Genomic DNA, 13,857 nt, shown 5'->3' with positions numbered 1-13,857 from the left:
TACCATGATGCATTCCCTTAAGGGGACAGCTCATAATTCCTAAGTAACTATCCAATTCCCATAGACTGGCTGGGACAGCACATTGCTGCAAGCTATTTTTCTATTTGATGCTTCTCTTCAGCAGCTCAGCTAATTCCTCCCCCCTCCCACAAGAATGGTTCAAACTTTCTAGATCAGTGATCTCTGAATGAGACACCAGCTCCTCTCTCCATCTCCCCCCCCAAAAAAGACAACCAGAAAAGGGCACAGAGATCTCAGCGAATCCTTTCCGCAAACCCCATTCATTTCCTTGATTGGTACTTTTCAGGTTTGAAGGATAAATAACCAAGAGACAAAAGGTTGCTTCTTTGGAAAACACATACCACCACTCACATCAATTATGAAAGAGGCTATATTTCCATTTCTTTTCTGATGGTTCTTGTCTTTAAGCTGGCCTAGGCTTTGCAGCTCCCAGTGTTTTTTTGGGCTCCCTCCTGAAGAACCATCCCAAAAGCACAGCTTTCCTTTGGTGTCCAGAGGCCAACCTTGTCTGGCTCTCCTGCCATTTCTGCTGGATAGTGTGAATAGCTTCTAAGGCTGTGCTGATCACAGTGGCACTGGGACCATGACTCACGGAGTGTAGAGCTGCAAAGGGCGAGATGAGGAGCACTGAGACAGAAAGATTAACCCAAAACTAATTGGCTCTGCTGAAGAAGCTTCTTGGATGAGAAGCAAAACGTCTTCAAAGAAAAAAAAGAAAGTCCAGTTGCCTCTTGAAAAAAAGCACCTTTGGGACAAGCATGACCTGGATGACTGAGAATCTCCATTGTCAATAGGCTACCATGTTTCTGTTCCTTTGTTCTATCTTGATAAAAGCCTTTTTGTGCATAAGCTATTTATACATCCCTTCAGTGGTGGGATTCAAATCTTTTTACTACCAGTTCTGTGGGTGTGGCTTGGTGGGCATGGCAGGGGAAGGATACTGTAAAATCTCCAGTCAGAGGTGGTATTTGCCGGTTCTCCAAACTACTCAAAATTTCCACTACTGGTTCTCCAGAATGGGTCAGAACCTGCTGAATACCACCTCTGATCAGGTCTTGATACAATTATGTGTAAGTTCATTCAATGGCTTGGGTTTTGTATCACACACTAGACTAAAGTCTAGATTAAAAATCAACTGGATAATTTATGGATAATAGATTGTGCAAATCAAGCCATATCTATGTGGATTGTATGAACCAAACCATTGCGTTAAGCCATTTTGCAGCAACAATACTAGTTTCACCATATTATATGAACATGGCAATTTATTAATTCAGGTGAAGGACTTTTGTTGTGTGAGCCCAACATGTTAGGACAGGTTATGTTTAACTGCACTATGCATATTCCCCCCAAACATTAATTCAAAAACAAAATAGTGTGTTATACAAGCACAATTATAGTACTTTGTTAGCATAGGTGTAACGTAGTTATTTCTTGCTGATAGTGGATTGGAATATTTTCTTTGCATTGTTTGGTGTTGGTGGAGAAGAATAGAGATTTCAAGAGACAAGGCCCAGGATTTTTGGTGGAAACCAGGGCAACAATCTCAATCCCAGTGGAAGTATATCACGTGACCATGGATTTAACATCCAATAGCTGAACATCCAATAGCTACAAACCACATCTCTACCCAACAACCACAACCCAATCCGCAACCCAATCCACAAAAAAACATAAGCCAGACAAATAATGATATCCCAATCCTCATCAGAGAAGCTGTTGAGTGTGAACGGAAACGTCCAAACGCCATCTTATTTGGTCTAGAGGACATCAATGATAATGATGACATCACAACTGTAAGAAACATAATCAGTGATTATCAAGCATCAACCATCTCCCCTGATGAAACACTTGACATTTCCCGCATTGGCCGAGAGCTCAAAAACAGAGATGGCTCTGTGGCCCCACGCTTCTGCAGGGTCATTTGCAAAAATGAATCAAGCAAACGTAAATTCATTTACACTATAAATTCACTCGCCAAAACCAACACCAACCATAAGAACCTCCGTTGTCGCCCTGACCTAACCATACAGCAACGTGCCCGCTCCCGTGTACTCCACACTGAACTCAAAAAACGTCTAGACAATGGAGAGAAGGACCTGTACATTGACTACCATGCTGACTGTATCAAAAGTAAGTCACACAATTCGCAACTCAGCTTTAACCTTCAACCACAACCCTACCTCAACCAATCCACCATCACCCAAGACTAGGCACGCACACCCCTAACTACCTCAATTCCAACTACTGCTGGCCTTAAATGAAAGCTACTCAATGAAAGAAGCCTTGCGAATAAAATACCTGAATTTCTCCTCTTACTAAATATGGCTAAATTCGACATTATATTTGTCTGTGAAACATGGCTCAATGCATCTCTCCCTGACTCCATTACCACAGTAAGAGACTATCATGTTTACTGATCAGATCGTGAAATTCGTGGAGGAGGTGGTGTTGCTATCTTCTATAAAAAGTCCTTACATCTAAAAAACATCCAAGTTACCCAGGAGCTTGCTCTCCCTGAGACCATCATCTGTGAACTACCCTTAAATATCACATTTCGATTCTTACTATGTTGCAGAGCACCTGATTATGACATCGAACATGTAAACAAGCTAAATACACTACTAACATGAGCAGCATCTGCCCACATGCTTTTATCTTTCTTGGTGACTTCAATCTACTTCATATTGACTGGACCCTAAATGAATGTACAACTGAACCCATACACGCAACCTTCTACAATGCTGTTACAAATCTGGGACTGGAACAACAAGTAACCAACAACACTAGACTAAACAACTGCCTTGATCTCATCTTCTGCAATAGTTTGAATTTAATTTACGGAATACAAACTAAAGAACCCTTTTCCAGCAGTGACCACAATATGATTGACTTTTGTCTCAACATACGCCCACACAAAAATCATCACAATGACGTAATCCCCAATTATAACTTCAAAAAAGGCAACTATGATCTTATAGACAACAATCTCTCATCCCTTGATTGGAAATTTCTATTCACTGTATGCAATACTGTTGAAGACCATTACAACATATTTTTACTTGAAGTCAAAACAGTCATCAAACTATACGTACCAACAACAACTCCCAAAACAAAACAAAAACCAGATTACCCATAACAATAAGGAAACTTCAATCCAAACAGAGATCACTCTGGCGGAAAAAAAAATCTGGTCACGTTGCCAATTTCAAAAGCCGATACGAAAATTTATGCCACTAGATAAATACTGAATGCACCAATTATCACATTAAACAAGAAGAAAACCTTCTATGCACCAATTCCACCCACGCTTTTTACAATGTTGTAAACAACAAACTAAAAGACTCAAGGTCCATCCCAGCCCTGATAGGACCTAATGGTAAAGACTGCAACAACGACACCATTAAACCCAACATCTTTAACACATTCTTCAGCTCAGTATTTGTAAACAGCAATGGATCATGCCCAGTATTTCCTAGTCGAACCACAGACAACTACAATGATCTAATACATATTGATTTTACAGAAGACAATGTTGAAAAAGCACTACGCAATCTAAAACCATCTCTATCTATTGGACCGGATGGAATATGTGCCTACTTCTTAAAAAAGCTATCCACTGCCATAGCCGAACCTCTAAGCATAATCTTTGAAAAATCTTTCAGGACCAGCTCCTTGCCTAACCTATGGTCACAAGCCACGGTCATCCCCATCTTCAAAAAGGGAGACCCAAGCCTAGTTGAAAATTACAGACCACTCTCCTTATTCTGCGTCACCTGTAAAGTCATGGAATCAATTATTAACCAATCCATTATCCTCCACTTACAGACAAACAACCTACTCTCCAATAAACAATTTGGTTTCAGGAAAAAACTATCCTGTAATCTGCAACTCTTACACTGTAAAAACATATGGACTGCACAACTCGATCAGGCCAAAGCAATAGACACCATCTACATAGACTTCTGTAAAGCCTTTGATTCAGTGGTACATGACAAACTACTCCTAAAACTAAAATCTTATGGTATCTCTGGACAACTGCATAACTGGATAGAAGCATTCCTGTCAAACAGACAACAAATGGTCAAAATTGGGAGTGTCCTATCAAATTCTGTACCTGTCAATAGTGGTGTCCCCCAAGGCAGTGTTCTAGGACCAACTCTCTTCATACTCTACATAAATGACCTCTGTGATCATATTAAGAGCAACTGCGTTCTTTTCGCTGATGATGTAAAGCTGTTCAATACCACAGACAATACTGCTACCCTTCAAAAAGATCTTGACTATGTATCAGAATGGTCAAACAAATGGCAACTTCAAGTCTCAACAAATAAATGCTCTGTCTTACATATTGGCAAAAAAAATCAGAAAATAAAATACAAGCTGAATAGTCAAGATCTTGTTGATGATCCAAGCTCTGTAAAGGATCTTGGAATACTCATCTCTAATGATCTAAGTGCTAGAGCCCACTGTAACTACATAGCCAAAAAGGCATTAAGAGTTGTTAACCTAATCCTACATAGCTTTTTCTCTGGTAATATCACACTACTAACTAGAGCATACAAAACATTTGCTAGACCAATACTCGAATACAGCTCATCGGTCTGGAACCCACATTACGTATCTGATATTAGCACAGTTGAGAAAGTCCAGAAATATTTCACAAGAAGAGTTCTCCACTCCTCTACTCGTTGTAGAATACCTTATACCACCAGACTTGAAATACTAGACCTAGAAAACCTTGAATTATGCTGTCTTCGGTCTGATATAAGAATGGTATATAAAATCATTCATTGCAATGTCCTACCTGTCAATGAATACTTCAGCTTCAACCATAACAACACAAGAGCACACAGTAGATACAAACTCAAGGTTAACCGCACCAAACTTGATTGCAGGAAATACGACTTCAGCAACAGAGTGGTCAATGTCTGGAATACTCTACCTGACTCTGTAGTTTCTTTCCCAAACCCCAAAAACTTTAACCTTAGACTGTCTACTATTGACCTCACCCCTTTCCTAAGAGGTCTGTAGGGGGCGTGCACAAGCGCACCAACGTGCCTACCGTCCCTGTCCTATTGTTTCTTTTATTTATTTTTTCTTAATTACTTTGTGACATTTTGTTTGCTCTCCCTTCTTGGGATCATTTAAATACTGTTAATATTTAAATCATATGTATACCTTTGGTAATGCTGTCCCTAACAGGACCTTCAAAGAACCATTATAACCTGTGTCTGGAATATAGTTCTGCCCCTCTGCTGTAGTCAAAGAATTTTGCATACAATACAATACTTACCTTGTAAGAGACATTCTACATCAAACTGTCCAAGATGCTGGGTTTCCACCTTCTCTACAAGAATTCCTAGTAGACATAAAAGAAGAGGTTCCTTTCTCACAATACATAAGTGTTCAATATGCAGGTGTGGATTTCACAATGTTAAACTGAAGTAGAATTGATTAGGTTGAGGGTCAACATGCGTGAACCCCACCATTAGCTCATATAGAATTGGGTAGTTTGGTGCATTCTAGCAAGCCTGATGACAGTCTTCACATATTCAGTTTTGTTAACTTGGGTGTAGGGTTTAGCTTACAGTATTATGGAAATCTAGTCAAGTGGCCTACCTGCCAGCTTGCATGCCACAAGCCTGATTTCTTCCCAGTTACAACATATATACTGAGCCACTTCTGCCATGACAGCTTCCAGCAGCAATGGGTTTTTCTGAGCCTAAGGAACAAATGAGAAAGGGAATGCAGGAAAGAAAGAAATGCCATAAAGAAGGAATTGCCACCTACTTGGAAAAATGTTTAAAGGGAGGGAGGGAGCTTTTAAAGCAATCCACAAAGTGTTGAAAGAAAAAAAACCTTCTATTTTGTAATAGGCAGCAATGGGTGAATAGACAGCAATAAAAATGTCATAAACAGTCAACCCATGCAACTCTTAGTTAACCTTGGGAGCCTCATGACCATTACTTCAAAGTCCAAACACTTTGAAAAGAGGTTGATAAACATTTATAGAAAATGGAAGCCAAGAGTTTGCTTCTTTCTCGGGATTGTAGTAGTTTTCACTCATTGTTTTTCTTATGAACAGATCTCTCAATTGACCCAAAGGCTTTGTTTAGAAACATGCTTACCCAGCTGAGGTAAATATATGGCAGATACATTAACAGAAGATGCTAACCTTGATTAGCATTAATCTTGGTTAGATTTTCTTGAGCTTAGCAAATTGTGTGAAACTTGCTCAGCTGACTGGTTTAGAATTCAGTTTAGAATTCAAATGTGAAATGTGAACTACTTCAGTATGTGAGGTATGTGAGGTAAGTTCAGCATTTGAGGTAATAATATCCAGTAAGAGAAGATTTGCAAAGACATAGGGATAGTATCAATTTTTGTTTTGTTTTATTTTTTCTGGTAAGATCAAAGAATTTGAAAGAATATAGAAAACTTTGATAATAAAAATGGTGACAGTTCACACAGATTATTAGGTGCAAATAGAAATACATACTAATTCCATAGCAAAGAACATAAAACAGAAATGATTAAATTGATCATTTTATTCAAAGGGGAGAATATATTTGAGTATGTTTTTCACTTGGATATCACTTCTGGATTTTGTGCTTGTGATGAAAAAAATGAAACTTTGACTTTGGTTTTGTCGATCAAATAGATTTGTCATTATGAAAATGGCTAGTTATATATTAATGTATAAAAGCAAAAAGTTGAGGCTGGAGTATTTTTATCTTGTAGTGTGCTAAAAAGAGTCAGAAGTCAACGCTCCCCCCCCCCCCGTACCTCACACCTTCTTTTCCCCTCTCCTTTTCCTTCCCTTAATTTCCTATTTCTATTTTTCTTTGTATTTTATATATCAAATAAATAAAACATCCGGGAGAGTTAAAAAAAGGAATAATCATACATGGTTGCCATAAGGAAACTAGGCTTACGTTTAAGCTACCTGCCAAAAAAGATTGCCTGGCTCAAATTTGTCTGCTTACCAGCTGTTGACAAACTCTGTCCATGAGGTGGGAGTGTTGTATATGATCCATCAGCAGTAAATCTGAATTTGTACTTGTTAAGAATCCACACAGACCCATGGATGGGGCACATGAGATAAAGGCTGTTTGGCAGGCCTAAGCAGAAAAGATAGGCAAGTTTACTATACCATATCCCTTCTGCTACTTAGAGCCAAGACTCCTGGCCCAGGAATGGCACTCGGCCAGCCCAGAACTGTATTACGTTGCAGCCAATTCTAGCGCAATTGAAATCTGGAATCTCAACAGAAACCCTGTTGTGGAGGAACAGGGTACTCTGCTCAAAGAGGAAAGGTTGAATTGTTCTCAAGCAAACCTGGGCCACACGTGGGCAAGGATCATGGAAGTGCAAGAGGAGGGCAGCCAAAGCACCTCCCACCTTCTTGGTAAAAAACTTGGAAAGCCTCAGTGGAACTGTCTTGGCCAGTTCACCAAGCAGCTCAAAGGCTGCAGCACGGACAGCATCATCTGCCTGCAAAAGAGAGGGAAAATTAAGCCCATCTTCAGGAAACAAGGTTTCCTTCGACAGCAGGAAACTCAATATCTGTTCCCAAGATGGGTTGGGGTAGAACCAGGCAATTCCTCTATGGATATAAGGTCAGGGATGCACAACCTAAGACCCACTGAATACGTGTGTCCCCGCCCAAGTCTACTCATGCAAACTGCTTGCTACTTTTGTTATGAACTAACATAAACACATTTTAATAAAGTTTCTCAGAACTTAACAACTTTCCTGTTATCGGGGACATTTCAGTGGGCTTCACGATTGCTGCTGAAAAGTATGGTGCTATTGTTTTCACAATGTCATTTTTCTTCATATCTGTCAAACTCTTTCTCCTTTTATTTTATATAAAACATGGGCAACAGTGAGTTGAAAGAGAGGAAATATCTGTTTATTATGAAAGATGGAGAATTTGCTAAAGATCCAGACAGTCCCAACATTTATGCTGAACACTTACAGTTTATCATTTTATACGTATTGCTTTATAGTTTGATTGCCTCCCTTAACACTTCATCTTTATCATTTTATAGTTTGATTGCCTCCATTTCCCCTTCATACTCCACCTGCTTCTTCCATATAACACCCAAAATATTTCACTGTGCCTAAATGTAGCCCCCAACCTTCCCCACAAGAAAGCTAGAATTCCAGTCTCATAACTGCGTACCGGTAGAAATATTCCTATAATCTTTAACTGATTGCAAATTTAAGACAATTTGTTGTCATAAGTTGTAATAATAATGGCTGGTTTAAGTGTATTCAGGCAAAATTCAGAGAAGGAGGGGGAGGAGGAAAATATGGTTTTTCAGTTGGCTCTAACACATTCTACATCCTACACATTGGTAAAAAAAAATCAGTACACCAAATACAAACTAGGCGGATATGACCTCATTGATGACCTCACTCTGTCAAGGACCTAGGAGTACTCATATCTAATGACCTAAGCATCAGAGCTCACTGTAACAGCATTGCCAAAAAGGCCTTAAGAGTTGTAAATCTAATCTTACGAAGCTTCTCCTCTGGAAATATTGAATTGCTAACTAGAGCATACAAAACCTTTGCTAGTCCAATACTCGAATACAGCTCATCTGTCTGGAATCCGCACTGTATATCAGACATTAATACAATTGAGCGAGTCCAGAAGTATTTCATGAGAAGAGCACTATACTCCTCTGCTCGCAACAGAATACCCTATATCACCAGACTTGAGATTTTGGGCTTGGACAATCTTGAACTATGCCGCCTACGATTGGACTTAAGCGTAGTACACAAAATTATCTGCTACAATGTCCTACCAGTCAATGACTACTTCAGCTTCAACCGCAACAATACAAGAGCACACAACAGATACAAACTCAATGTTAACTGCTCCAAACTTGATTGCAGAAAGCACGACTTCAGCAACAGAGTGGTCAATGCCTGGAATGCACTACCTGACTCTGTAGTTACATCCTCAAAACCCCACTCCTTTAACCTCAAACTATCCACTATTGACCTCACCCCATTCCTAAGAGGTCTGTAAGGGGCGTACATAAGTGCACCATCATGCCTCCCATCCCTGTCCTATTGTCCCCATTTAATCGTACCTATTTTCTGTATTCTTACTCATGTTTATACTTATACCTATAATTTTGTAAGCGATTGACAAATCAAATAAATAAAAATAAATAGATTCAGAAGATTCAGAAGCAAATGCTAACTGTAGGACAGCAATCAAAATGGAAGTCTCCTCCTTTCTAATTCCAGTTATAAATTCCCTGGAGAGAGTTGGAAATACAATGCTAGCTTAGGAGGATCTGGTCCAACATTTTTCTACTAAAGTAATAACAGGAGAATGAACTGTCTGTGGCTTTACTTACATGCCGGAGATGTGCACAGGCTTGGCTGACCACGATCTGGAAAGTACAATCTGCAGGCCATTTCCCAAGACATCTGCATAACTTGCATAAGGCATGTAGACTTTCAGTGGCTAATTCTGGGCTGGAGTTGTCCTGCAGAGCTTGGAGAAGAGGCTTCAGCAAAGCTTTCTGGTGCTTCTTTGCCTGTGAAACAATTCTTGTATTTGTCAATGCCTGGACTACTTTTATCCCCTACAATCTGCTTCTAATCTCTATTACTAGCAAAAGGTATATAAAAGTAACTAACAGATTGTGGAATGACTATAATCTGGTCACGTTGCTAATTTCAAAAACCGATACAAAAATTTATGCCACCAGATAAAGACCGAATGCACCAATTACCACATTAAACAAGAGGAAAACCTTCTAAGCACCAATTCCACCCGTGCTTTTTACAATTTTGTAAACAACAAACTAAAAGACTCAAGGTCCATCCTCCCTTGATAGGACCTGATGGTAAAGACTGCAGCGACGACACCATTAAAGCCAACATCTTTAACACATTCTTCGGCTCAGTGTTTGTAAACAGTAATGGATCATGCCCAATGTTTCCTAGCCGTACCACAGATAACAATAATGATCTAATACATATCGATTTTACAGTAGACAACGTTGAAAAAGCACTACGCAACCTAAAACCATCTCTATCTATTGGACCGGATGGAATATGTGCCTACTTCTTAAGAAAACTATCCACTGCCATAGCCAAACCTCTAAGCATAATCTTTGAAAAATCTTTCAGAACCAGCTCCTTGCCCAACCTATGGTTACAAGCCACAGTCATCCCCATCTTCAAAAAGGGAGACCCAAGCCTAGTTGAAAATTACAGACCAATCTCCTTATGCTGCGTCACCTGTAAAGTCATGGAATCAATTATTAACCAATCCATCATCCTCCATTTAGAGACAAACAACCTACTCTCCAATAAACAATTTGGTTTCAGAAAAAAACTATCCTGTAATCTGCAACTCTTACACTGCAAAAAATATGGACTACACAACTCGACCAGGGCAAAGCAATAGACGCAATCTACATAGACTTCTGCAAAGCCTTTGATTCAGTGGTACACGACAAACTACTCCTAAAAATAAAATCTTATGGTATCTCTGGACAACTGAATAACTGGATAGAAGCATTCCTGTCAAACAGACAACAAATGGTCAAAATTGGGAACGCCTCTATCAAATCCAGTACCTGTCAATAGTGGTGTTCCCCAAGGCAGTGTTCTAGGACCAACTCTCTTCATAATCTACATAAACGACCTTTGTGATCATATCAAGAGCAATTGCGTTCTCTTCGCTGATGATGTAAAGCTGTTCAATACCACAGACAATACTACTACCCTACAAAAAGATCTAGACTATGTATCTGAATGGTCTAACATATGGCAACTCCAAATCTCAACAAATAAATGCTCTGTCTTACATATTGGTAAAAAAATCAGAAAATAAAATACAAGCTGAATAGTCAAGATCTTGTTGATGACCCAAGCTCTGTAAAGGACCTGGGAATACTCACCTCTAATGATCTAAGTGCTAGAGCTCACTGCAACTACATAGCCAAAAAGGCATTAAGAGTTGTTAACCTAATCCTACGTTGCTTTTTCTCTGGTAATATCTCACTACTAACCAGAGCATACAAAACATTTGCTAGACCAATACTCGAATACAGTTCATCAGTCTGGAATCCTTATCACGTATGTGATATTAACACAATTGAGAAAGTCCAGAAGTATTTCACAAGAAGAGTTCTCCACTCTTCTACCCGTTGTAGAATACCTTATGCCACCAGACTCGAAATTCTAAAACTAGAAAACCTCGAATTACGCCTGCTTCGGTCCGACTTAAGCATGGTATATAAAATCATACATTGCAATGTCCTACCTGTCAATGAATACTTCAGCTTTAACCATAACAACACAAGAGCACACAACAGATACAAACTCAAAGTAAACCGCACCAAACTTGATTGCAGGAAATACGACTTCAGCAATAGAGTGGTCAATGTCTGGAATACTCTACCCGACTCTGTAGTCTCTTCCCCAAACCCCAAAAACTTTAACCTTAGACTGTCTACTATTGACCTCACCCCTTTCCTAAGAGGTCTGTAGGGGCGTGCATAAGCGCACCAACGTGCCTACCGTCCCTGTCCTATTGTTTCTCTTATTCTTTTATTTTTCTTATATGTACCCATTTCATATATTCACAACTATGTATACACTTGTACTTATTATCTTGTAAACAATTGACAAATCAAATAAATAAATAAAATAAATTTCAGGTCAATATGATAAGCAGAAGCTCTGTTCCCATTAATAGATCCAGTATGCTACTGTCTGTCTTCCTTCCCTGTAGTGTCCTCTTTCTTTCATCTTAGAGAAACACCTTTTTGGAGTCATCTTCTCCTTGGGCTATTCCTTCTTCTTTGTTCATTATTTGGTCCCCCTTAATAAACAGTTCAATCAACCTCTCTCTGAGAAGAGCAGCTCAGCCAATCACTGCCAACAAATCTACATGTATTAAAGCAACCCACAACTTCCCTGTTCCTTTAGAATATGATTGTCCCTCTCCCTCACCTTCTTGTTTAAAACACGATGTCTCAGTGTTGCACTTTCTGGCTTACCTCTTCTGGAGCACCCTTTGCCATGTTCCCCAGCCCTCGCATTGACAAGATGCGCATAAGATCATTTCCATTTTGAACTTGGGTCAGTAATAAATTGAAAAGAAGGTTCAGTGTTTCTTGTTTCTTCAAGAGAGGGTGACCTACAAGCTGGAATATCAAAACTACAGTTATTGAATTTCTAAACTGGCCATTTGAAATGGATGATTTAATAGTTTGCTATTTTTCCCCACTGAAAAATAGTAGAAAAATATACATACAGTTTGTTTCTTAATTATTTCTACACATGGCACGACTTATTTATTGTTTCCCTCCTCCATAAGATTAAGGCTATCATACCCCAGCTCTATGTTGCCATTTTCTCCTAGTTCTTTTACTTTGCACTACCTGAAATAATATCTCACCTCTATGCAGAAGATCAGGCTAAGATTTCTAGTTGTTGCTCTGGAAGACTGCAGAGAAGAATGGAGATGAAGGAGTAGCCCATCTAAAAAGGGGTTCTTTGTATGCATCAAGGCCCTGATGAAGGAAGCAATCAAGTGCCGACTAAGTTGGTAGCAAAGGATCTGTTTCTTCTCAAGATTATCCCAAAACTAGATTCCCCAAATTTTCCAAAAAGCTTTCTATTATAACCCTGAACTCCCACCCACCCTTTCAAAGTTCAAATATGTCAACTTTGCCATTACTCTGTGTAATTTCATTTTCATCGTAACTCAAATTCCAAGTCCCATTGGTGAACTTGCTAGTTCAAAGCAAAAAACACTGTGGAATTGCATTGCTTTTCCACAGAACTTCAGATAAAAAATACTGAACTCAAATCTCAGCCCTTGAGGGCAGACTTTTTTGATTTAAGAACATCTATCTCAGATCTTAGGTTTAAAGATCTAGAGTATGACTTTTCCTGGGCTGAATAAAAAATGGATACTTTCAATGTGAAGGATATGCCCCTTACCTGGCCAACAGGGCCACACCCTTGAGGCTGCTACTAGGGTCCATCAAGAAGTCCCAGGTCTTTCCGGAGTTCAGTTCCCTTGCAATCTCTGGCAGAGCTCTGCTGAACACAGCCTGCAGTACTGCAACAGCTAGCCTGGAATGCAAAAGGCACAGCAGGGACAGAAAGTTTGCAAATTTTATTCACAGTGATCTGAATAAATCAAGATGGCAAATATCTACTCAGCCACCACAAGTCAAACTCAACTCAATGTTGAGTTAACTATCCTGTAACCCGAAGGGCAGTCACACAGGCTGGGGGCAGATGAAGAACTCATTTGCAGAATGAAAGGGAAAGTCTTATCGATTTACAGTAATCTTCCCCATTTTATTAACCTCTGCAAAGGCTGGTATTATAACACTCAAATTTTCTTTCCATTTGACTAGGAACATAGTTCCAAGACATCTGGCAAGTTTCAAGCCAGGGAAAGCAGATCTACAGATTGCAGCAAAAGGCAGTACTGGGTTGAAGATGTTTCTTGGATGAGAAACAAAACATCTTCTAAGAAAAACCAGGAAGTCCAGTTGCCTCTTGAAAAAGCACCTTTGGGACAACCATGACCTGGATGACTGAGAATATCCATTGACAAGATTCCATCTGCCAACCACAGCTCTGCTGCCAGACAGTCTTACCCCTTCCCTCTGGTTCCCAGCTGAACTGAATTGGGCTCTTTTGTATGCTATCATGCTTACAGGCAAGCTAGATTCTCCACCCCAAAGCATAGATTTCCCATTAGAAACAGGAACTGCAAACAAGTGTTAGGGGAATAATTCCCCCCCCCCTTCTGTTCCTTTAATACATGAG

At 39.6% G+C, this 13,857-nt stretch overlaps 1 protein-coding gene across 1 annotated transcript; it reads right to left on the bottom strand.

Moving 5' to 3' along the window:
• On the bottom strand, positions 1 to 13,201 carry LOC148132706 (protein maestro-like). The gene is made up of 9 exons (XM_087959006.1): positions 13,015 to 13,201; positions 12,467 to 12,581; positions 12,066 to 12,212; positions 9,405 to 9,587; positions 7,363 to 7,518; positions 7,011 to 7,145; positions 5,644 to 5,746; positions 5,318 to 5,383; positions 1 to 624 (listed from the first exon to the last, which is right to left on the bottom strand). The coding sequence occupies exons 1-9, from the start codon at positions 13,056 to 13,058 to the stop codon at positions 425 to 427; spliced, it is 1,149 nt and encodes a 382-aa protein (XP_087815132.1). The 5' UTR covers positions 13,059 to 13,201; the 3' UTR covers positions 1 to 424.
• Positions 13,202 to 13,857: the final 656 nt, after the last annotated feature.

Source organism: Notechis scutatus, chromosome 1 (genome assembly GCF_049901735.1).
Source record: "Notechis scutatus isolate UNSWTSFEM ecotype Mainland chromosome 1, rNotScu1.2, whole genome shotgun sequence".
NCBI classification, from domain to species: domain Eukaryota; kingdom Metazoa; phylum Chordata; class Lepidosauria; order Squamata; family Elapidae; genus Notechis; species Notechis scutatus.
The sequence above is the reverse complement of the archived record's forward strand: the minus strand, read 5'-3'. Positions and strand labels throughout refer to the sequence as shown.

Excerpts from the sequence above, each read along its gene's own strand:
- LOC148132706 (XM_087959006.1), bottom strand. The coding sequence starts at position 13,058 with ATGGACCCTAGTAGCAGCCTCAAGGGTGTGGCCCTGTTGGCCAG. Across the intron at positions 12,213-12,466 it reads GCCTGATCTTCTGCATAGAG|CTTGTAGGTCACCCTCTCTT; the intron begins GTGAGATATTAT and ends TTGATATTCCAG. Across the intron at positions 7,146-7,362 it reads CTTGCCCACGTGTGGCCCAG|GCCTGCCAAACAGCCTTTAT; the intron begins GTTTGCTTGAGA and ends TTTTCTGCTTAG.